Genomic DNA, 24387 nt, shown 5'->3' with positions numbered 1-24387 from the left:
GTGGCTAAAGTGTGCTCTGTGCGTGTAAGAGAGAGAGAGCACTTTGGTGGAGACAGATCTGTGCATGCATGTATGTGAGTGAGCTGCTCAGAGAGAAAGAGGGGTGAGCGAGAGAAAGTGGAGTATATTTTTCATGGTACTAAGGAACGTTTCCTGTTATTAAGACAGCAACAACATCATATTGCCCTGGTGGGTGGGCAAGTGTGTCAATTTTACGCTGTCTCTACGATCGGGACCACGTAGGACAGGGCTCAGTTTCCACAGTTATCATGAGGTTTTCAGCGGTGAGGGGACCCTAAAATGTATGCACTAATCATGCCCCACAGAGCTCAAAACGTGCCTACTGGTACAAAAAAGTTAGTGAGCCTGTCTTAGACAAGTAGCCTACAAACAATGTACAAATATGGTAACTTTTCCAAAGCACAATCTCTTCATTTTTCTTTTCAACAATTAAAACTAATGCAGAACTTTTCTATATAATATGCACCTACACCATTCTTGTATTGTATTGATGCCAGGATATTTATAATCAACACTGCCTGGCAATTGGTCATCAGAAAAATTTTCAATACATGTAAGACTTAATACAACTGCCACTGTAATTTTTGCATTTTATTTTCCCCTGACTTCATTACTTGCAATCTACTCCAACCACCAACCACCCTGCCAGCTTAGAATAAAAAAGTTATGTATGCATCAGGTGAACTGAACTCCAGACCATGAAATACAATGAAATAACATCTAAGGGGCCACAAGACTCTGTTGCTTTTGCTGCAACATAAGCATTTAACTGAAGGTGCCAAGGATTTAATTTGGGACTTCCTGAAGTAACTACCAAAAATCTATACAGGTTAATACAGGTAGCATTATATCTCAAACTGCTGCATCATAATTTGTTTGTGTCAATATTTATATAACACTCTTCACCTATGGTCACCTATGGTCAGGGGGAAAAAATACAAGCTTTAAAAAAATTAAACTGAATCAACAATTTAAAAGAGCATCATGGCACAATACAAAGGGGGAAACTCATCAAATCCATCCTGTTGAAAAACTTGGTGGAAGAGTTAAGTCTTTTATCGTCATCAAAAAGAATGGAGTGGCAAGACAATCCTCAGTGGGAAAGAAGTTCTACATACGCAAAGCCATAACTGAAAAGGCCCTTCCTTGAACCTTCACATCTCTTACCTCATCTGACTGAAGTACGGACCATCATGAGGGTATCATGGAGTTTAAAGGGGCTGATGCATGGACGTAGCCAGGGTTGTGTTAAGGGGGGAGCAAGCCTTTCGTTAGGAGGGGCGGAACCTCAGTTACCTATGTATTTTTATCTCTGCCCCCCCCCCCTTGGCTATGCCCATGGGTGGATGTGAAATAAGCTTCCCTTATGATCCACACAAAATTCTGTGGACATCTAGTTTAGATTGTAACTCTTCTTCAAATCACTTTCATTTCAGTCTCCGCGTTATGCATACGAGCACTTCAAGTCTGTGGAGACATGTCTATTTTGTCAATCTGTAAATCCAGACAGTACTGAATGACCGAATACAACAGTTTTCAGTGCAAAAGCTTGGTCTCTCACCCTCTGCTCTTAGGCCAAAACTACGGCCCTCTGGCCAAGGCCGGCCCCACCAGGAGTCCCAAAGACTCTCAGGAAAGATACAGAGGGGGAAAGTTATTGGAATAAGGCTAACAAACATACTTTTGTCAAATAAGGAGTGCCTCAGAGGAACATTAATGGAAAGAAAAAGTATGTTTTCTAAGCATACAAAATTGCATTTGGCCTCTTGCCAGTAAAAGTCCCCCCCCCTTTGGTCTACAAGTATATAAAAAAATCTGCACAACACCATCTTTGAACAACAGAGCCAGGTGTTAAAGACAAATGCATAGGAATTAATTTTTAGTTATTAAAAATGTACTTAAGACGTTTTTGCTTAACCATTTTTTACCTAGAAGGTAATTTTCACATTTCTTAGCCATAATGCAAAGTTTAGAGTGACGCCAGTTTAGTCACGAAGTATGCACACACTGCTACTTGTTTTAAAAGAGTAGCATCTAGTTAAGTAATATGCTTATTAAATATTACTGCTCTATTACCTGTTATAATGTGTGTAAAAGTGTACTTAATGCAAAGCTTATTGCCACATATTTATATTAGAACATGTCATCCATAATGAAATGCGTAAATAAAAAAAAATTTCATAAATTACCTATTTTTTAATACTTTAGCCACTATATTAGAAGAAAAATTATGCGGTAACAATTGTGGGTATCCCTCCCACCCAAAAAACCTTTTTGAAATCTTGGTATGATTTCCCTCATCCCACCCCCCCAACATATGCAATTTAGTAATCGGGTATAATTTTACATCAAATACAATAAATGAAGAATTTCCTACTAAAACATATGAAGACTCAGACACTTTTGTAACATACTAATGTTTCAAAAAAGTATATCTCATATCAAATGTTTTTCCTTTCTGTGTTACTAATCAATTGTTATATTATGATGTACTTCTGAAAGAATGGCAAAATAAAACATTTAACGAAGTAGGTGGGCTTATGAGTAGTATCCATCACTTCTTTTCTAAAACCTGGGTATCTCAGAACTGTGAAAATTAGGTTTCTATTAGCATCTAGATTCTTTGTGGATATCACTGGCAGTTATATTTGCAGCTTTGAAGTTTCCTCTAGGTCTGTCATTTGGTGAGGCTGCTGATGGGCGCCTGGGGTGCCTTGTCCTCTGGGATGCTATTTGGCTTTAATTCATCTTTGATTATAACCAATTTATGCATTTTATCTGTTTTATATAAACATCAAAGGGAGCAGAGATACCTACTCTGCAATCCCCATTACAGACAAAGGAGGTGAGTAAGTGATCTTATGTACTTTTAGTGTGAATTTCTAGGCTCAGCTTTACTATCCTCAAAAGTAGATATAAGACTTACTTACAGAATTAACATTGCATTATATGCATGGCAATGTTTCAGACTTTACAAATATTTTCAAAGCAGACATATTAACTTTGTACGTAATTTTACTTGTAATCACTAATCACTACCTATCCAAACTATTCTTCTACAAATTAGATTCCAGTAAGCTTCAAAACTGAAGATTTAATTGACTAGAATTGAGCAGGAAGTTTTTTGTATGACTCTGGGGTGACTAAAAAAACTAATTTGGGGGTGTAAATGTCATGACTTGCATTTTTTTAAGTACAGAAAGTATTGGTTTAAAGTGTAGATATATTTTCTATTCTATTTGATTTAAGAAGGTTCTGGAAACTTTTCTGTGTGTTACAATCTAGAACAAGGGTCAGCAACCTTTTTCAGCCATGGGCCTGTCCACCGTCCCTCAGACCATGTGGTGGGCCAACTATATTGGGGGAAATGAACAAATTCGTATGCCCCACAAATAACCCAGAGATGCATTTTAAATAAAAGCACACATTCTACTCATGTAAAAACACGCTGATTCCTGGACCATCCGGGGGCCAGATTGAGAAGGCAATTGAGCCGCATCCGGCCCCTGGGCCTTCGGTTGCCTAACCCTGAGCTAGAAGCTAGCACTTCCTAACTGGTGCAAGCTGAAACCCTTTTTGCTGACAAGTTTCGTCTATGCTGAGAGCAAGTGTTCTTTTCATTTAAGCTGGTTCAAACTGGTCCTGTTAGGACTTCTGGTGTTTGCCGCCATGGTGAACAGCAGCTTCCACAATAGGGGAAGCCAGTTAAGTGCAGCCAATTAAGGATAATTTGAGAGTAATTATCCTTGCAATGCCCCCCCCCCCAGGTCGGGGGTGAATTTACACTCGCAGATCGTCCAATGCCTGCCTCCCGTTCCCACAGAATGCGGGGGGCAGGGAATGCTGAATGCACAGCACTGCACGTATCGGAAACTCTCTAACGCAGCCACCACGAGCGGAGGTTCTTCTGTTTTTTAAGATGGATCTGACTTTGGACTTAAAAAACAGGCATGTTCTGGATGAAGGAGACACGATGCCACTTAGTGCCAAGGTCTCAATCTGGAGAGTGGTACCTCAGGTTACAGATGCTTCAGCTTACACAATTTCAGGTTGTGCACTGTGCCAAACCCAGAAGTACCGGAACAGGTTACTTCCAGGTTTCAGCGCTTGCGCATGAGCGCTGAATCGCAACCCGTGTGTGCGCAGACGCGGTGCCGTGGGTTGCAAATGGTGCGGGTTGTGAATGTGCCTACTGCATGGATCATGTTCGCAATCCAAGGTTCCACTGTATACCGTATTTTTCCATCTATAAGATGCCCCCATTTATAAAACACCCCCTGCATGGACTCAGATTTAAGAAAATGGGGTGAGATGTATCCATGTATAAGACGCCCCCTCATTTTTGACATTATTTTTTAGGGGGGAAACCTACTTATACACGGAAAAATACGGTAAATACGAATGAAAGTCATCACCTCAGTGGCTGTTAAAATAAAGGATCAAGACTGGAATTGTATTATTTGGATTAAATAAGAGGATTGGAGAAGGAACATCATCTCCTAAATCAGAACATGGCAAGTCACTCAAATATGTTTAATTTGGAATGGGATAACTGGCTCTTTTAATTGTATTATGATATGATATTATATTAATGTGGCTCACATTTGATTGTTATTAATGAGAAATTAATAAAAATTATTTATAAAAAACAACTGGCCCTGTTAGTTCGTTCTCCCAAGGTAATGCTGCCTAAATTAACAGGCCAGAAGGAGCCTGGCTTTCACTTTATTTTTCCTTCTTGGTTCTGTCTACTTCGTTCCTGTGTGGTGATCTGTACATACTATGTTTAAGTGCTAAGTTTTAGTCTTATTTTAAGTTTAAGGTTTTGCTGCAACTGGATTCTTAAGGACTGTGCCAATCCGGAAGAGTTGGATGCGTGACTGTTGCTCATTTGCCTTCAGTAAATAATCCTGGATGAAGCTGATTGCGTCTGAATCTTTTTGGAACCCTGCATAGTGTTTAAGCTTTGTTTACTCTGCTACCTATGAGCTGTGACTTGCTCTGGATTGATGTGGAGCAAAATCACAACAGTGAAGGCCATTATTAAGGGAGCAATTATTTACTATACTATATAGAACAGTGGTATACTGTGAGTGAAAACTGGAGGAGTGAATGGTGTTATATGTGAAAAATGTACTACCCCTTAGAGACATCTCTTGTATGAATAAGTACACAGAAACACTATGAAGTATTTTTTTCCCTTGACCTAAACTACTACTATACATTTACAACTAAACAGAACAAATATTTCAATATACCATATTTTTCTGTGCACTGGACGAGGTTTTGTGACACAAAAATCATGTCAAAAAACTGGGGTCATCCAATACATGGATAGTGGCATCGGGGGGAAGAAGCCGCTGCGCGCAGGGAGCTATCTGGGAGCGCTGGCTGGCGGCGTGCAGCTTCCCCCAATGCCGCTGTGCGCGGGAAGCACCCACTGGATCGTTTCCTGCGCGCAGCGGCATCAGGGGAAGTTGCCAACCAGCTGGCTGGAGCGCAACTTCCCTTGATGCTGCTGCACGAGGGAAACACTCCCTCTACCTGCGTGTGGGAAATGATCTAGGGAGTGTTTCCCGCCCGCAGCTTGGGGGGGGGGGAGAGGCTCAACAACTTCTGGCTATCTCTCCTCATTTTCTTAAAATTGAGTCCCCCCAAATAGGGGGCAGGTCTTATACATGGTGGCATCTAATGGACGGGTAAGTACGGTACTTCTAGAAAACAGTAGTTTCACACCCCTCTGTAAGGCATGCCAGTAGACTAGGCTTTTCTTGGTTTATCTGAAAGATGTATAATCCCACCTTTAATTCCATCAATCCAATTTATAGCAGATTTTAACTTTTCAAATACAAAGCTGTTAAACTCTGTTTGTAGCATAGCCAAGAGAGATGTCTGGGCAATGTGATGTTAAAGCATCTCTCCAGTTGTCTGGTGTTCCTCTTAGAACTGCTACTGCCCTTGTAATAGCCCAGGGGTAGAGTTGCCATACGTCCAGGAAATCCCAGACATGTCCTCTTTTGGGGGGCCAACATGCCCATCCGGGGGGGAATTTTATATTTTAAAAGAAATGTCCAGGGGGTGGGTTTGTTTGTTTGTTTGTTTATTGGGGGGGATTTGGCTTGGGCTCGGGCTCCTCAGGCGCAGGCTGCTCTGCGTGCCGCGGCCCCTGCCAGCCCAAGCTGGGGAATGAGGCCCCGCATACCTTCACATCTCTTTCCCCAGCTCGGGCTGGCAGTGGCTTCTTTTTTGCTCTTCAGGATATGGCAACTCTAATACTGCCCTCAAAACTGTGAAACAGAGGTTATGGGATGTTGCCCTCAGTGATTTACAATCTCACTCATATGTGACCTGTGGCTCATCTGCATTAGGAATTCAGTATCTGCAGGGTTTTCTGTCACCTCCCTACCTTAAGAATCTGACCGTGCCAAACTATCACTGTCCGTTTTTAAAGGTCAGATTAAATGTTTTTCCATCTGAAATGTTGAGTGGAAGAGTGGCTGGCATCCCATACCAAGATAGGCTGTGCCCATGTTCCCAGGATGTTGAATGTATGAAACACATTTTATTATAATCTAGTCTGTATAAACAGGTTAGACAGTATTTGTCAAACCAATATTAACAGAACATCCTGGAATTGCTGACTCCTTTTATGATAAGATTCTCCTTGAGGATAAGGCTGTAGCAAACTTTCTCTCGGAAGCAGCAAGAATCAGAAATCAGTATATACAGTGGTACCTCGGGTTACATACGCTTTAGGTTACATATGCTTCAGGTTACAGACTTCGCTAACCCAGAAATATTACCTCAGGTTAAGAACTTTGCCTCAGGATGAGAACAGAAATCGGGCTCCGGCAGCACAGCAGCAGCGGGAGGCCCCAAAGTGGTGCTTCAGGTTAAGAACAGTTTCAGGTTAAGAACGGACCTCCGGACAAATTAAGTACTTAACCCGAGGTACCACTGTACAGGCTAAAGCTCCTCTGTTGGCTAGCAAGGCGGCTCTTACGCCTTAACGTGATATATACCATTGTTTGTACTGTGTATTTTGAGTCTATGGACCACTATAAAGCTGTGTGTGTCACAATTCTTCTTTTTAAAAAGCATGCAGCAGTTGTTTGCTGCATTCTGGCAGGTGAGTGATTTTCGGCATCCCCCCCCCCCAAACAATCAAGCAGCCAATCGCCGCTTACAATCTCGGGCTCACGCCAAAAAACATTCGCCCGTCCCCTCTCGTCTTATACAGGGGAAAATACCTGTAAAAGGTGGCATTGTGGAATCTTCTTTTCCATTTTCACAGTGGAGAATTGGCACTTAGAAGAGGCCTAATTGGTAATAACTCTTTGCAAACATGTAATTGAAAACAATTAGCCACTTGTGATCAAGTGAAGATGCTTGCCAGGATAGCACTTGATATCTCCACCATCTGGAGCTGCATGCCTGGGGATCCTTGGATCTTGACTGTTTTCACACACTAGCAACACATCCTGTAAAAATCTATCCTTTATAGCAGTGTTTTTCAACCACTGTTCCGCGGCACACTAGTGTGCCGCGAGATGTTGCCTGGTGTGCCGTGGAAAAATTTCAAAAATTCGAAAGATTTAAAAATAAAGTATTTTATAATTTTTCATATTTCTGTTTACTTACTATTTCATAATAAAGTAATTATAAAATACTTTCTTTGTGTTTATTTGATTCCTATTCAAGAGAATTACTTTATATATAGTCAATATAGGCACAGAGTTAAATTTTTTAACATTTTCTAATGGTGGTGTGCCTCGTGATTTTTTTCATGAAACAATTATTTCATGAAACCCAAAAAAGGTTGAAAAACACTGCTTTATAGGATGAAAGTGTTTCAATATTTAGAACATCTCTTCTGGGTATATTGCATTTTCCAACATTTAAAATGCAATTTTTTGGATCCTTCCAGCAATGGAAGGTTTTCTCCTATTGCAGAATGGGTTCCACTGTAGTGGGGAGTTCTGCTGGAAGCAAAGAGGATGTGGTTTTCAATGAAACCAACACCAAACAATGGCCCTGTTCCAGGGGGTTCCCCAGCCCTGCCAGACAGATTTTTGGGGATACAAGAGAGTTCTGGGGGAGGAGAAATAAGCAAACTATTGTCTTTCCCCTTCTGAATCAGAATTTTAGGAACCAAAAAGTTGTATTGAAAAATAAGACTTTCGAGCCATCTGTCCCCAAAATGGCTACTAGGCATTCCATTTTGGCAATTATAAACCCTGGCTGAAGAAGCCATTTGGCACCTAGCTTGTATATTTGAGTTTTTAATACTGATTATATCCTTCCCTACCCATCCCAGGTTTTGAAAGAGATCCTCCCTACCCATCTCAGTAAGCATTGACATTGTAAGTGAACACTCCAGTTCTCAAGCATGTACAGTGGTACCTCAGGTTACATACGCTTCAGGTTACAGACACCGCTAACCTAGAATTAGTACCTCAGGTTAAGAACTTTGCTTCAGGATGAGAACAGAAATCGTGCGGCAGTGGTGGAGCAGCAGCAGGAGGCCCCATTAGCTAAAGTGGTACCTCAGTTTCAGGTTAAGAATGGACCTCCAGAAGGAATTAAGTTCTTAACCAGAGGTACCACTGTATAAATATTTACTTAAGTTAAAGGATTACTTAATTCCAAGTAACTTCCATCTTGCCCAGGAAGAGAAAAACGACTTTTCTTCATATATTTCTAAATTGTTAATGTAACAGAGAACCTGAGGCTTTCACTCCCATTCACAACACAGAAAATTAGCTCTCCAGGAAAATCCAAAGCATATCATAAGAAACTGGAGGCCATAGGAACAGAACTACCACAGGCACAGAATATGCAATTAGAAGATCCCTTTAAATTTAAAATAGCAAGGAACCTGATATGATAGTGTAGGTGATGGAATGATCATTCGAGCACAAATGGAAAAACTACCGGTACACAAAGAATTGTTATGCCTCTTAAGAGACATTAAAATATAGTGAGAAGTGAGTGTTCAAATTGAGCAAGAAAGATACTGCCAACAGCCATCGTTCAGGTTTACCCTGTGTATTATAAAATGTTGAATGACATCAGATTACACATAATGAAATTTATATGGTGATGCAGCAAGAGAAGCTTCCCAGGACAAAAAGACCACCATTCCTCAATTGTGAGAGAAGTGTAAATGCCTCCCACCAAATAAATATTATTAAGTCAATAATGCCATCCAATGCACACTGAAATTACTTGAAAAAATCCCACATTTTGAGGATAAAATATAAATTTAATATTAACAACTGGATCTCGAGAACACTCATCTGAGGGTTCTTACAGAACACAAACATGAAATAGCTGATCCAACAAATATGCAACCTGTTACTGATTTTAGAAAATGGGTCACTAACCTTTGACCATCTGGATTCTGCCGGAGTACAGCTCCCACTACCCATGACTACTGCCTGGGACAGATGGAATCTGGTGTACAACAATATCTGGAGGACCACAGGTTAGTCACCCCAGATGTATTCAGAAGGAGAAAAGTGTACGAAGTACACATTCTGGATTTCAACAGGTATATATTAAATTATATTATGCTGTTCTTCAGAAAAGTAGGTTCATTCATTACATAAATGAAGAAAAAAGGTTGGAGAGCCTTTGAATAAATTGTAGACAGGGAAATATAAACATGAATTGGTATTGCCTGCAGCACAAAGAAATAACCCTTTAACTATTATAACACGAATGAACAAGCAAATCTTCTCCATGTAACTGATCATAAACAAGAAGTTTGATTCTAACAAAATTCTGAAATGTTACCACAAACTCTGACACTTGTGCACATACCACTAATAATCAGAGGCAGAACCCATGGCAGATCATGCAAATATAAAATAGAACTTTTCCTACTGCATAGGAAGGAGACCTGTACAACACACCACTCTCGTTTCTCAGTTGATTCCCACAGTTGTTTTCATGCCAAACAAGGACCATAAGAAGGTCCAATACTGACATGCCTAAAACCCAAACATGGATCATGCTTCTAACAAGGTTTTGCAAACAAATAATTAAATGAAGCCTAATTTGATATGAGCTTTATTTTGCTTTAGTTCAGGCTTCCTCAAACTTGGCACTCCAATATGTTTTTGGCCTACAACTCCCATGATCCCTAGTTAACAGGACCAGTGGTCAGGGATGATGGGAAATGTAGTCTCAAAAGATCTGGAGGGCCGAGTTTGGGGAAGCATGCTTTAGTTGGTTTAGCCCATCATCCTCTGAAGACTTTGTGGTAACTGTGGCCATGATCTTCAAGTATTTCTTCTAGGATTCAGGTGCCAATCAACTGACCAGTTGTGGTTGTTTATTATCTGACCAATCAAAAATCATCTAGAATTCTACTTTGTGAAGATGGCAGCCTAGTTTTCTTTTTTTCTTATTGCAACATGGAATAATCAATGCTTTAAATTAGGAATCAACAACTGGAGAAATCACTATAGCAATGAGCCTGCCAGAGGTCTACCCTGGAGCATGGCAAAGGCCTGGTTCTTTACTATCTTCCTTTCCTCTAGCAAAACTACCAGTAATTGCTGACTAGGGCTTTAAAAATTAAACACCTGGTTAAGTCTTAATCATTTGTTCTAGTATTTTTGACAGGTCAAATGTCCAACCCTAATTATTTCAAATGCTTCTTCTGCTACATATAATATGTGAACATTCAATTAGCAAATAAACCTCCCACCTTCCAATTTGCATGTTGTGCTAAGTTCAATGTTTACTCAGATTTCAAACTGCCAGGAAAATGCAGCTGTTAAGAGCCATGCCCTTAACCCGTGTGCTGTTTGGGCAATATGGGATGGTGTGGCTAATTCAAGCTTCCCTACTGCCTTGGTGCTGGAAGTCTGCCAGTGGCATAGAGATGGGCCCAAATTCCATATTTGTCTGATCCCTAGAAAAGACACATTATGCTCACAGAAGGCCTTTTGCGCCAGCAAATGCCTCATCTAATGGAAGAGAGCAGAAGGTGATTGTTCCCAATTCCTCCTATAGTCCCATCCATCTCTAAAAATCTGCTCCAGGGTGTTAGGCAACATGGAAGAGTGACATGAGGGGAATTACTGCCGGAGTAAGTGGCAGAAATTGTCTCCACTTTTTCTCTTTGCTTAGCTTAGCAGAGGCCTCAGCATGACTGAAGACTCTCCCATGAGCAGAAGGCCTCCTTCTGCTGGCAGAAGGTAGCCATTGAAAACAGGGCCGGCCCACCCATGAGACAACAGCCTCAGGCGGCAGGATCCACTGGGGAACCCAATGCCAAACTTCCTTTCCCCCTTTGTTCCTGTTGTAGGTCGTCCCTCACCCCTTCTACCCTGCTGAAGCAGAGTGGCATTTTAGGGTCTACTTCAAGTGCCAAAATGTCTTAGGATGGCCCTGAATGGATACAACCCTGTCTATTTTCTTAGATGACCCACTACTGGGACTACTTCAAGTATTCATAAAAGACCAAACACACTGTGAGGAAAAAGGCACCTACACATTCGAGTTATTACTAACATATCTCAATCACTGACAGCAAGAAAATGTAATTCAGTGTAATGACTTCTGACTAACTCTTTTAATCCTTCCCTTTACAAATGAAGCAGTCAATCTTCATGCTGTCAGCTAAAATATCTTTCAACATAGTAGAAGGTTCTCAAAACAATCCCTCAGAACTTGTCCCAAGATCATTCGTTCTATGGTTAAAAAAAATAAGATTCCTTGAAGCACATCTCGTAAAGGCTACTGGAGATGCCAATATGTTTAAAATATAAACTCACTTTGCCCACTTTTTGAAGTGAAAGCAACTGCATATCACTTGTACATTTTGCTGTTTGTCAGCCTAAAAACAAAAAAAGGTTGATCTTTCTCCCAAAGGCACACTTGACATCTGGTTTGAAGATCTCACTGAACTTTAGTATAGTTTAAACTATAGTTTAATGTGACGTGCTAACTACACCACTGAATGCCTTCTCAGAGACAAAACATTGCTTCAGAGAATCAGCATCAGAAAAATGCCAAAAGAATGTCCTTCTCCTGCTCTTTCAAGATAATGGGACCCCTTTGATCACAGCAGGAAGAAAGAGAACTAGAGGGGGAAAACTGAAGGTGAAAATCAAGTTCCATTGGGTCAGTAGGTCAATACCTAAAATGGAAAATGATTTCACTGCAAAAGAAAGAGAAGCAATTACACTAAAAACATATGTTATATAATTAAATACATACAATTGCATGATAATTGCAATGTTTCAGTTTAGTAAAGAACAGAACCAATAAAACGTATTTTACATATTTCTTTTCAGCACTGGGGTAACATTCAGTTTTTATTGCTACAATTTTAATGCTTGGAAAATATTAAAGAACATTTTGAAGCAGCCTGAGCAATCATTAGAATATTGATAGATTTCCGTTTCTAACCCACCTGTCAGTTTAATCTACACCCTGAGGGTACCTTTATCCAGGGGTTGGAATCCTATAGAAAATCTTGAAGAACTTGTTAAGTAGCACAATTCAAACAGTTCCAGAGACACATCACCTGTGATTCTCTACAAAGCAATCTTTGACAGATGGATGCAGGCCACACGTCTGTCAATGACCTATAGAGTCATATAATTTCAAAGAATCAAAAGCGCACTAAATTCACCCTCAATTCTTCATTTGCAGTCTTGACTTGAATTCAAGTCAGCACTGAACTTAAAAGGCAGCCCTGCTTATAGAGCAGGCTTCCTCAAATTCGGCCCTCCAGATGTTTTGAGACTACAATTCCCATCATCCCTGACCACTGGTCCTGCTAGCTAGGGATCATGGGAGTTGTAGGCCAAAAACATCTGGAGGGCCGAGTTTGAGGAAGTCCGTTATAGAGGAACAATCAAGAGTACATTCTAAGCCTCTCAGTTGTTCCTTTGCAACCTACAGCTTTACCAACTCCACAGCTGGGATTGACAAAATCTTTTTTCTTGGATACCCACCCCTTTTCCCTTTTAATTTTTTTAACATTTTTTGCAAAGTGTGTAAAGCTGAATGTGCGCAAGTTAAATGCACGTGAGTTGTGAGTTACCTGTATAGTGGTCAGGGTAACAGTGTAATCAGGCAAGGTAAGAGATGGGTGGCGCAGCAAGCAGATGGCACCACCTGGGACCATGAAGATCTCCTGGAACTGCTGAGCTTAAAAAGTCCAGAGGCAGCAGTCAGGAAGGAGAGTTTTGTGGAGAGCAGAGATATAGACTGTAGTTCTCTGCTAGCTGGGAGGTAAGGCATCCCAGACCCCCTGAGCCCTCAGCTGGGGAAGTGCCCGCTGTGCCACACTTCTCCATTGAGAGGCGTGCAGTTGCACTCCTCTCAAGGGAGAAGTTTAAAGGAGCCCCCACCTTGCCTCCAACACGAGCCAGCAATGGGGTAAGGTCTCCGTTCCCCACCCACCCTCTACCACCACCTGGCCCATCTTTGTGGGGGGGGAGCACACATCGTGGTACATCAGGATGTCATGATACTTAGCTGCTGATATACCATGATGTTGAAAACCAGCTATCACCCAGCCCTAGTCTGCTTTTTAGTGCACCTAAAATCCATTGCTTATTAGGAGCTACCCCACATTTTGTTCAAAAAATTGCTTTGCAGAGGTAACTACCATAGAGTTATCAAAAGTAGGGTGTCCGTGGCTTGGCTTGTGAAAATTAAGGGGTGCTCAGTAATTAGCTAATTGAGAACCACTGTAGTAGAGGAACAGAGGAACTGTATGGTGCCCACAAGGAACCACAATTATTCAGGTAGCCTTTTTGGGCCTCATTGTTATTGATCCCCGACGTCACACAGCTCCCAGCAAAAGGAATCTTGTTTTTGTTTTTTTTAAAATAATATTTATTAGAAATTTCCAATTACAACAAAATAAAAAGAAAAACAAAACATCCGAATTTAAAATCTTATTTTCAATAACATATTTCCAGGACTTCCCCTCCCCTCCCCCTCTTGTATTCCAATTCTTACAAATAAATTCAGCAAGTTCTTATCCCAGATTTTGAACTTATTATCATTAGCCCAATTTTAAAAATATTTTCCCATCCCCTAAAATCAACCTGTTCCCTTCCACGCGTTCCCCCCTTTGATATACAATACAGATTAAAATAATCAAATATAATTAATTAGGATAAAATTATAAAATATAATTAAAATAATCAAATATAATTTTACGCCCTTTGGATTCCAAATTTCCCTCCCCCCTTTCCCGGTTGCGTTCCCAATGTTCATCAACGTCTGATGTCTTCCTGGAGCTCCCACATCTATCTAGGCCATAGTCCTTTACCAGTCATCTTTAATTTGGAATGTCCAATCTTGGAAGGAGTCTATCTCAAAAAGGCCCATTTCTTCCATCCAGATTTTTATATTTAGGAGTAAAAACTCCAATTTTATTTCTTTAGACCTTTCAAATCTGGATGTCCCAAATGTTCCCACTTCCAACTTTATCCAATTCTTGTTGTTGTTCTTGTTGTTCTTGTTGATCTCTCTCCTCCTTTTTTTTTTTCCCCTGCTCTCCTGCACAAATGTTCTAATTCCAAAAGCTTCTAATTCCTCTGCAGAGGCTCTGTTATTCAGGAACAAAACATTATGCCAAGTCCCTTCCATTCTTCAAAAGATAAATCTATTGTCTCCTTTAGTGTGTAGACCTCTGTAGACAAAATAGTGTTCCATTTCTGCAGTTTCCCAGGAGATAAAAAGTTCTATTCAGATTCCAAGCCAACAATACTTGTAATATCCCTCAGCTCCTCTAGGTGGATTGCAATAACTCAGTTCCCTTCCAGATCACGCCCACCAGTCAAAATAACTTGTTATTCCTTGTTTTAACCAATTTGTATCCAATTTATAACAAATGTAACCGGCAAAGTCCTCGTAACAAAGTTCTCATTTTTGTTCTTCCGCTTTGACAGCTCTTTGACAGCTGTCAAAACCTCTCTTTCTCTTCTCCCGGCGCTCTCACAAATCGCTCCCAGGATTCCGGGGGGGGGGGGTGTGTGTTGTTTTTTAGTTCAATTCCACCTTTCTCCTCCAGCTCAGTCTTATAATTTTCCATCGCGAAGTTAGTAACTTTGTCAAAATAGGGTTGCACTCGATCTTAGTTGTCAAATCCATTACTTTAACTCCTCTACAACAAGGGGGGGCTGACTTCCTTTTTGCGCCTCCCCCGCTCGCTCCGGATTTTTTAAAAATTTATCCCCCTTTTTAATCCAGGTTCCAATTACTCACGGGTTATTCTTTTAAGTCCAAATTTTCAATAGAAGAAGTCAGCGCTCTCCATCGAATGGCATGCGGCTTCGCTCGGCAGGAGAAGCGGAGGACTCAAAGCACCACCCCCCCTGTCACCCGTTCCGCAGCCTTTAAAAAGGCTCCTTCGCGGGTCGGGGGGGCGCAAAAGGTGCCAGCCGAGTCACCATGTCCATGGGTTTCAGCGCCCATGGTTCTTGAGGGTCCCCGCTTCGCCGGCGCGGTAGGACCCAGCCCCTGCCGAGCAGGCTCCCTCCGGAGCTCGGAGGGAGTCCGCCATTCGGCGATGGCGCCAACCCGGAAGTCCAGCAAAAGGAATCTTGGAACTACTGGATCTTGCTCAACCAGTCCATGATGGAGAAAAAGTTATTTTGATGGTGTACTACATCACCTATTAAAACCCCAATAACATTTGAATGTTCATCTTAAAAGAATGATTTACAGCTTAATCCTATCCATGTATACTCAAGCATAAGCCACAGTAAAGTTACATCCACAGCATGCATTTAGATCACCCCTATACCACTTAAACAGTCATTGGTTCCTGCAAGGAATCCTGAGAACTGCAGTTTGTTATGGTTGTTGAGAGGAGACCACTCACAAAGCTACCCTCAGCATTTTTAACAACTACATTTCCTAGGAATCTCTGGGAGACACCATGACTGCTAAAGTGGTATAAAGGTAAAGGTAAAGGGAACCCTGACCATTAGGTCCAGTTGTGGCTGACTCTGGGGTTGCAGCGCTCATCTCGCTTTACTGGCCGAGGGAGCCGGCGTACAGCTTCCGGGTCATGTGGCCAGCATGATTAATCTGCTTATGGTGAAGCAGAGCAGCTCACGGAAACGCCGTTTACCTTCCCGCCGGAGCGGTACCTATTTATCTACGTGCACTTTGATGTGCTTTCGAACTGCTAGGTTGGCAGGAGCAGGGACCGAGCAACGGGAGCTCACCCCGTGGTGGGGATTCGAACCGCCGACCTTCTGATCGGCAAGCCCAAGGGGCTCAGTGGTTTAACCCACAGCGCCACCCGCGTCCCCTAAAGTGGTATAGGGGTGATTTAAATGTATGCTATGGGTGTGATCCAAGTCTGATGAGATTTTAATTCCAAGTTTAAGTGTATAGGATTGCAGTCTTAGAAACAAGCTTCTCTCCATCTATTGCCTGACTAACTTAACTGTTGGAAGTAGAAAGCATATATGGCCAAATAAGCAACATGGCATGTGGCTGGTTGAGAGAAGAGTGTCAAAGTCCGGGGCAGGGGAAAACCTGACCCACTGCATGTAGCCACTATATCTCTGAAGATGAGAGCACACAGAGCAAGCCTTTTGCTGGACACTTATTGTGGGCAGGTTCATACAGGAGGATGTAATTTAAGGGTTTAAAGAATGGAATAACTTTCTTATATGTATAGGTAACATCTATTTTTTAGTAACATTTTACTTTCTATACAACATATTTTTGTTAACCCGATGGGTGGTGTATTTTCTTTTTAATTTTGTGATGTAACATTTAAATTCAATAATATATATATATATATGCAAAATATACTGTATTTTTCGCTCTATAAGACGCACTTTCCCCCCTCCTAAAAAGTAAGGGGAAATGTGTGTGAGTCTTATGGAGCGAATGCAGGCTGCGCAGCTACCCCTGAAGCCAGAAGAGCAAGAGAGATCGGTGCGCACCAATCCCTCTTGCTCTTCTGGTTTCAGGGATAGCCACACAAAGCCTCTTGAGCGCAGCCGGAGCGTTCCTCCCTCTTTGCTCAAGAGGCTTTGCGTTGCTTTCTTGTTTCTTGTTTTCCTCCTCTAAAAACTAGGTGCGTCTTATGGTCGGGTGCGTCTTATAGCGCAAAAACTACAATATATATCAGCCTAAACAAGGTGAACTGAGCCTGAGCAATCAACATAAATCTAGTATTCTGTTTTTCCTTTGGGCTATTTAGAACTCTATAGCACTGCATTTCAGAGGTAGTTCTACTATGCAGAGCATGATGATCTTATCAGAATGTTACCAATGTATGAATGACTGTAATCAAACTTATTCTTACCAGGATCTGATAAAGAGGTCCCTTTGTGTTCTACTCACTTTCATGTAAGTTAGTAGGTAAAGCAAAGGTTTCACCAAAATTAGCATACTATCACATCAATCTGTTTTATTCTACTTGGTGCATGTGAAACTATTCCATCCAATGCAGTGGAGGCTGGTTCACATGGTCTACATGGTTTCACCAAACTCTCAAAGCCACCCTCTTTCTTGTCCTACAGACACCCCTATCGTTCCACATTAATTTAGAGGGACTCCTGGGGATATTTCTATCAGCTTGTCACACGGTCTCAAAGCACGTTCCTGGTAACTGGTCAGACAGGGAGGTTTCCTACTCTGAGCAGCAAAGAGAGAATGAGAGCATCCATCCAGCCAGCCAACCACTCCTTGGAAGTTTTTAAGCAGAGGTTGAATGGCCATCTGTCATGTATGATCTAGCTGAGATTCTTGCATTGCAGGGGAGTCAGACTAGATGGCCCTCAGGTTCTCTTCCAACTCTATAATTCTATAAAGAAGCTGAAGACAAGATTCCTGTCGTTAAAAAACTTATATCTTATTGGTGTTACTGGGGGTTTAGCCTGGTCTATAAAAGAAATGCACATTTTTTGCAATAAAAATATTATTTAAAAATCTTTTGTTTTGTTAAAATTTATTCATACTATTTTTTCTATTTTGGCCTGGTGCAGAAAAGAAAATTAACAATCAATCAAATAACTGGTGTTGTGGGATGTATACACACTTCAATTAAGACTCAACAGTGAATTATATTTCAATATCTAAAAGTGACACTGAAATGGCTTTTTTCTTGTTTAGTAATATAAAATTTTTTGGAAACATTCTCTTGCCTTGGCTTTGGTATCTATGGTACTGATTACTTCTACAGCTTCATTTTTAGACAAAATGTACTAATTTAAACATTACTGGTACAGTAGTACTATAACACAACAGTTGTAACAATATGTTAAAAGTAAGTAAAAATTTGACAGTTTAAGAGTTAGACCCATATATCGTGATATATTTAAATATTGTGATGTTTAGCTGGTGATATGTTGAAAATTAGATATCGCCCAGCTTTACTGGGGATACTAAAGTTTAGACATACTTTAATGAAATGCAATATTCATTTCCCCCCTGCAGTAAATTTCTGGTGACAAAATTAAAACTATGCCTCATTTGGGAAATGGTAAAAAGAAACTAGATTATACTAGTTCTTATAAGCTGCAACTGCTTATGATGCTTGAAGAGCATTTTGCTTCAGGTATTTGAAACTTAATACTACTTAAATATTCTCTGCTGGATATTGTTACAGTGGAATTCCAAGTATTTCCTGCAGTTTGAGTTCAAGATTACTTGACTAGTGCTGGGAAGTACAAAAAAAAGGTATCTAAATGGGCACAGTTGTTTTGTGTCCCATTTCCTACTTTAACAGAATGAAATGCTAGTTTGGATCAATGAATTTAGACACCAAGTAGATTTATTGTAGTTTTAACTGTTTCACGTGTCTTATGTTCCTTACCTATAAGATGTTTACTGTACAGGTCAACCCTCATTCCCTTCTAGGTAGATTGAAAATTGCAGCAATCATTTTAATAACATTACTAAGTGCAATCCTATGCAACTTTACTAAAAAGTAAACACAAAAGTTTATAGAGCTTACACCCAAGAACAGGGTTTCTCAACCTTTTTCCAACTGTGGTCCCCTTCCTGTGGCCTCTCCTGTCCTACAGGTAGAAAGGTAGCTATTTAAATGTTTCATTTGTAAATAGAACTTTTTTTATTGTTAAAACTCATTTGTCACGGATACGGCCCATGGGGACCCCCAGGATATTTCAAGGGGGCCTCAGGTGAAAATTGCGTAAATGGGGGGCCACGGCATGAGACTGTGTAAACTGTGTCTGGAACTATGTAAAACTTGCTAAATTCTCAGGAATATCACACCTGTGGCCTAAGCCACAGTAAAACACCCCCCCCCCAACCTTATGTGTAATTTCTGACTGTTGTAGAGGGGATGTCCTTCTCCACACCAAAATGAAAACCCTTAAAAGAGATGTTTCTTCTTGGTTCTGGGTCTCTCTTGTCTCCTTGCTGGGGGGGAGGGGACTCTGCTGCAACAGAGAAATAAAGTTCTGCCTTGCTTTCGCTGCATCCTGCCTCCATCCATTCATCTCCGACCGATCATGGACTTTGGGGACGCAGTCCCTTGGGGGTGGAGCAGCAAAAGCAAACTACCCCTATTTTTCTTTATCAAAACAAAACATTTAAACAGCTACCTTTCTACCGGCAGGAGAGGAGGGGCCACAGGAAGGAAACAAGGTTGGAAGGGGGACACGGTCAGAAAAGGTTGAGAAACACTGTGCTAGAGTGGCAATTATGTAAATTTCCACAGAAAAGTCATCCTGCTAAAACAACTCATTTCATTGTTTCCATTCTTGCAGTTAGTTGCCTGCCTCCAATCTCACTTCACGGAATATTGGGCCTCTCAATTTAGCCTGGTCTATGTCACTGGAATGCTTTTTGCAGCTGATGAAAGTTCACTATGCAAATCCCAGGAAATTATGCCGGATAAAGTTATTTAACATGCACCACAGCATCATGGAATTATCCAGTCTTCTACTATTCTTTCATTTCTCAGAACACAGTAGGAAGGCCATTTTAAAAGTAACTTCATAATAAAGTAGAATAATTCGCCTACAAAGCTTACTGATTTCAAGGACAAAACTCCACAAATTTTCATCAGAAATACAGTGAAAGCAAAGCAGGCTTCCTAGTAAGGTGGGAAACCAATTGCAAAACTTTCAAAGAATGCACACACACACACACACACACACACACACACCACTCCATTGTCATACGACATCATTTGCATTTCTTCAGCTTTCCAGTCATTATGCAAATTGTACCCCACTGCCGCTTCGCCGTGAGTTTGTGGGGAGGACCGCTCCCCCTGCAAGCCCATTCTCCACCTTGGGCCTGGGGACGGGCCCCATACTCCACCACAGCATATAAGGCTCCAAGGAGGCCTCGGGCTTCGCCGTGAGTTTGTGGGGAGGGCTCTTCCCCCTACAAGCCCACTTCACCAGGCCCGGGGGCGGGGCCCACACTCACCACCGCCACAACTTTAAGGACACTGGTGCTGCTGCAGCAAATGTTTAAAATGTTTTTATATATTTTAAACTGTTTTAAAAGTGTTTTTATTTTTTACTTTGTTGTACGGTGATAAACGGTGGTTTTTATCCATGTATTTTTATTTTGTTTTGTTTTATTTTGGGTTGGGGTGGGATGGTTGTTGAGTGGGGTGGGGATTGGTTTTGTTTTGGTGTAATTGTTTTTTGTTTGTTTGCTTGCTTTTATATTTTGTAAATGGAGGCTAGTATGAGGCTCGGGATTCCTACTGTGGAGGGGTGAGGGAGGTATGGCGGTGGGGGAAGATGTCATAGGCGAAGGGGATTGAGATATGGATATGCTCGTACCCCTTCCAATCTGCGCCCCATCCCGAGAGACAAGGGTAGGGTGAGCAAGGATTACTCACCTCCGTCACTGGTGTTGTGCAATGCCAGGTCTCTCGACCCATGCCCGTCCTGTCAGCAGCTTTTGACATGGTCGATCACGAACTCCTGGACCACCGCCTTGTCGACGTGGGGATCCAGGGCAGAGTCCTTCAATGGCTGCGCTCGTTTCTCTCTGGTCGGGGACAGAGGGTGGCGCTTGGGGGGGAATTGCCATCGCGCACCTCCTTGGTGTGTGGAGTGCCTCAGGGTGCGATTCTCTCCCCGATGCTTTTTAACATCTTTATGCGCCCCCTCGCCCAGCTTGTCCGGAGCTTTGGGCTGGGTTGCCAGCAGTATGCTGATGACACCCAACTCTATTTGTTGATGGATGGCCATCCTGACTCGGCCCCAGACACACTGATCAGATGCTTGGAAGCTGTGGCTGGATGGTTACGTGGGAGCCGGTTGAAGTTAAATCCTTCGAAGACAGAGGTCCTCTGGCTGGGACAGGACGATATGGGATTGAGGGGGCAACTCCCATCTCTTGCGGGGGTGCAATTAGTGCCAGCACCGTCCGTTAAGAGTTTGGGTGTAATCTTTGATACCTCCCTCTCCATGAGGCGCAGATTGCAGCTATAACAAAGGCGGCATTTTTTCATCTCTGCCAAGCTAAGCAGTTGGCTCTTTGCCTCTCTCGCCCTGACCTAGCCACTGTGATCCACGCGACGGTCACCTCCAGACTGGATTATTGTAACTCGCTCTACGTGGGGCTGCCCTTGAGACTGACCCAGAAACTCCAGCGGGTGCAGAATGCCGCAGCGAGACTCCTTACGGGGTCTTCGCTGCGAGATCACATTCATCCGGTGCTATACCAGCTGCACTGGCTCCCGGTGGAGTACAGGATCAGGTTTAAGGTGCTGGTTTTAACCTTCAAAGCCCTATACGGCCTAGGACCCTCGTACCTACGGGACCGCCTCTCCTGGTATGCCCCACAGAGGAACTTACGGTCTTCAAATAAAAACATCTTGAAGGTCCCAGGCCACAGAGAGGTTAGGCTGGCCTCAACTAGAGCCAGGGCTTTTTCGACTGCGGCTCCAACCTGGTGGAACGCTCTGTCACAAGAGACAAGGGCCCTGCAGGACTTGACATCTTTCCGCAGGGCCTGCAAGACAGAGCTGTTCCACCAGGCCTTTGGTCAGGGCGCAGCCTGACTCCCTCCTTTGGCAATCTTTACAAAACTTTAGTTTATGGTTGCCATCAATTTTGATTTTAATTAATTTTTATAATGTTTTTATAATGTTGCACTATTTTAGTGTTGCTAGCCGCCCTGAGCCCGGCTTCGGCTGGGGAGGGCGGGATATAAATAAAATTTATTATTATTATTATTATTATTAACTCAATAGGCAGTTTATTTGTGCATAGGAATTGCGTATACAGGGGCAAATAGGAAGGACTTTCCCTTTATAATCTGACCTGTGTATGTCTAACTGAAAATACATACTCACAAGACTGACTTGTCATATACACATCCACTTCCAAGAGCCCTGTACTTCTTTCCCTGCCCTCGTTATTAGCAACAGCAAACTGAGTTGGGTCCTAGCTGTTTTGACCCTTTGCCTGAATATGCAATTGAAGCAAATTACCAGGTTTCTTAATGCCCAAGCAAATTCGTCCCTCCCAGGAGGGACACAGCTAGTACATGCCGGCCCAGTGTTGGCCAAAAAAAAGCCTGCCTCCTGCACTGCTTCTTCTGACAGCATTGGGCCCTTTGGAGCTGACACACCCTCATGGCCAAGCAGTCGATCTGCAGTGGCAGCTTCTCCAGGATTGGCAGGGGCTCGACGACATCATGCACGATGGCGGCGGCTATATGGGGCCTGGCCACTCCCTCGCTGACCAGGTGCAAGTGTCATGGCCAACCGAGAGATGGAGCTCCTAAAGAGTCCGCTCCAGAGCAGCAGGACCCCCAGGCGCCTCCTTCCAGGCCCAGCCCAGGTCCAGCGCAACATTTCTGGCTCCCGTTTCACTTCCACAGCCACTCCACTTTGGGAAACCCCCCAGGAGCCCAGTCAGAGCTCCTTCCTGCTTCTGCCCTGAGGGGTTTCCCTCTTGTTAGCAAAGCCTCCTGCAGGCATTACAGCCTCAGCCTTTCTGTTTATTATCTGGCAACACGAAAGGATTCTTCTTTTCAACAATAAGAGGGAGTCTGTTGTGTAAAGCAAACCACTATTGGGAATCTGTTCGTAGAGCTGTTACCTACAGGCCAAATCAGGGTATTCTGCAAGTCTGGAGGGCGCCTGGGAGGGGTGCCAGGAGGGACTAGGAGGCAGTGACTGGGGCACCCTGCAGCCCCAGTGCCACCCGGGGCACCCCACACCCCTTCCTACACTGCTACTTAAGAGATCCTTTCGTGATTACTGTAATGTGTGTAGGCATCTTTCAGATACCAAGGTCCCAAATCATGTAGGCTTTAAATCGCCATCTTGTATTGAGAGCGCCAACACTGGAAGCCAACACAGCCAGTGTCATACTTGCATAATAAGGCTCCCATCAGACCCTTGCCACTGCTTTTGCACCAACTGGAGTTTCCAGATGGCTTTCAAGGGCAGCTCATTGTAGTAATCTAATCTAGAAATGACCAAAACATACTTCGAGAGAAGCAGTGCCCACGCAAAACAAATTTGTTCTAAGCAGGCATAGTTAGTGGGATCAGGTTGTCAAGCCCTGTAATTAAAGTCTCTAAACTCCTTCTAGCACAACATTTTAAGATACTAAAGTGCCATCTGATCCTCAGTTAAGTATTGCAACTGCCAGAACCATTCAGATTAGAAGATACTTTAAAAAGTAAACGAGTTGCCTCGTCTGACACTTGTGTCCTCATCTTAAACAATGAACAAATTCCATGGAAATTGGTAAGGATAGTAAACAGCAGTGTTTCCCAACGGGGGGGGGGGGGCATATGGCCCCCCAGGGGCCCCTGGGATATTCCAAGGGGAGCACAGATATAAATTGGGGGGCCACAGCACAAGGCAAGGAGACCACAGAAGGAAGTGAGAAGTGAAGAAAAAAATCTTTTTTAAAAAGAAAACTGTGGGTCTAGCGCTCCTTTTTGCCACATGCATTTTCTTGGAGCAGTCCTGGTTTGTTTCCAGTGGGAGAGGGCAATCGCTGAGGCTCCCGATCCTGAACAGCCAGGTCAGGTAAGTGTGGGGGCTGCAATGGGTGGGGCTGGGCGAGCCAGAGCTGTTTGTTGCTGCCGCTAGTGTTGGGTCTGATGGCAGCCTGGGCCTAACTCTGCAAGGAGCATAGTGCAATCCACCCCACTGCCTAGCTAAGCGGGGTCGCCTGGTGCTGCTGACTTGCATCTAGTAAATAACTGTCTACTCAGAAGAAAGCCACAGGTAAGGGTGTGTGAGGCTATAGCAGTGGCTTTCAACCAGTGTGCTGGGGCACCCTGGAGTACCTTCAGTGATGGTCAGGAGTGCCACAGGCAACACTGGCCTCAGTCCCCCTTTCCTTCCCCTTTGATGCCCTATTGTGTCTCTGCCTCCCAAAGGCTTGTTTGTTTTAG

General features: G+C 42.7%; 1 protein-coding gene across 5 annotated transcripts in view; it reads right to left on the bottom strand.

The window, feature by feature from the left end:
- Positions 1 to 24387, bottom strand: part of WDPCP (WD repeat containing planar cell polarity effector) — a 210854-nt gene that overhangs the window by 180290 nt on the left and 6177 nt on the right. For 3 of the 5 annotated variants that reach the window (XM_081855532.1, XM_081855536.1, XM_081855537.1), the window contains exon 1: positions 10739 to 10767. The exons of the other annotated variants lie outside the window; for them this stretch is intronic. In XM_081855532.1, coding sequence (XP_081711658.1) covers positions 10739 to 10752 — 14 coding nt within the window. In that variant the 5' untranslated portion in view covers positions 10753 to 10767. Of the gene's footprint in view, positions 1 to 10738; positions 10768 to 24387 lie in introns of those variants that run through there. 5 annotated transcript variants of the gene reach the window in all.

The sequence above is a fragment of the Podarcis erhardii genome (assembly GCF_964252035.2).
Source record: "Podarcis erhardii genome assembly, chromosome: 3".
Classification (NCBI taxonomy): Eukaryota; Metazoa; Chordata; class Lepidosauria; order Squamata; family Lacertidae; genus Podarcis; species Podarcis erhardii.
The sequence above is the reverse complement of the archived record's forward strand: the minus strand, read 5'-3'. Positions and strand labels throughout refer to the sequence as shown.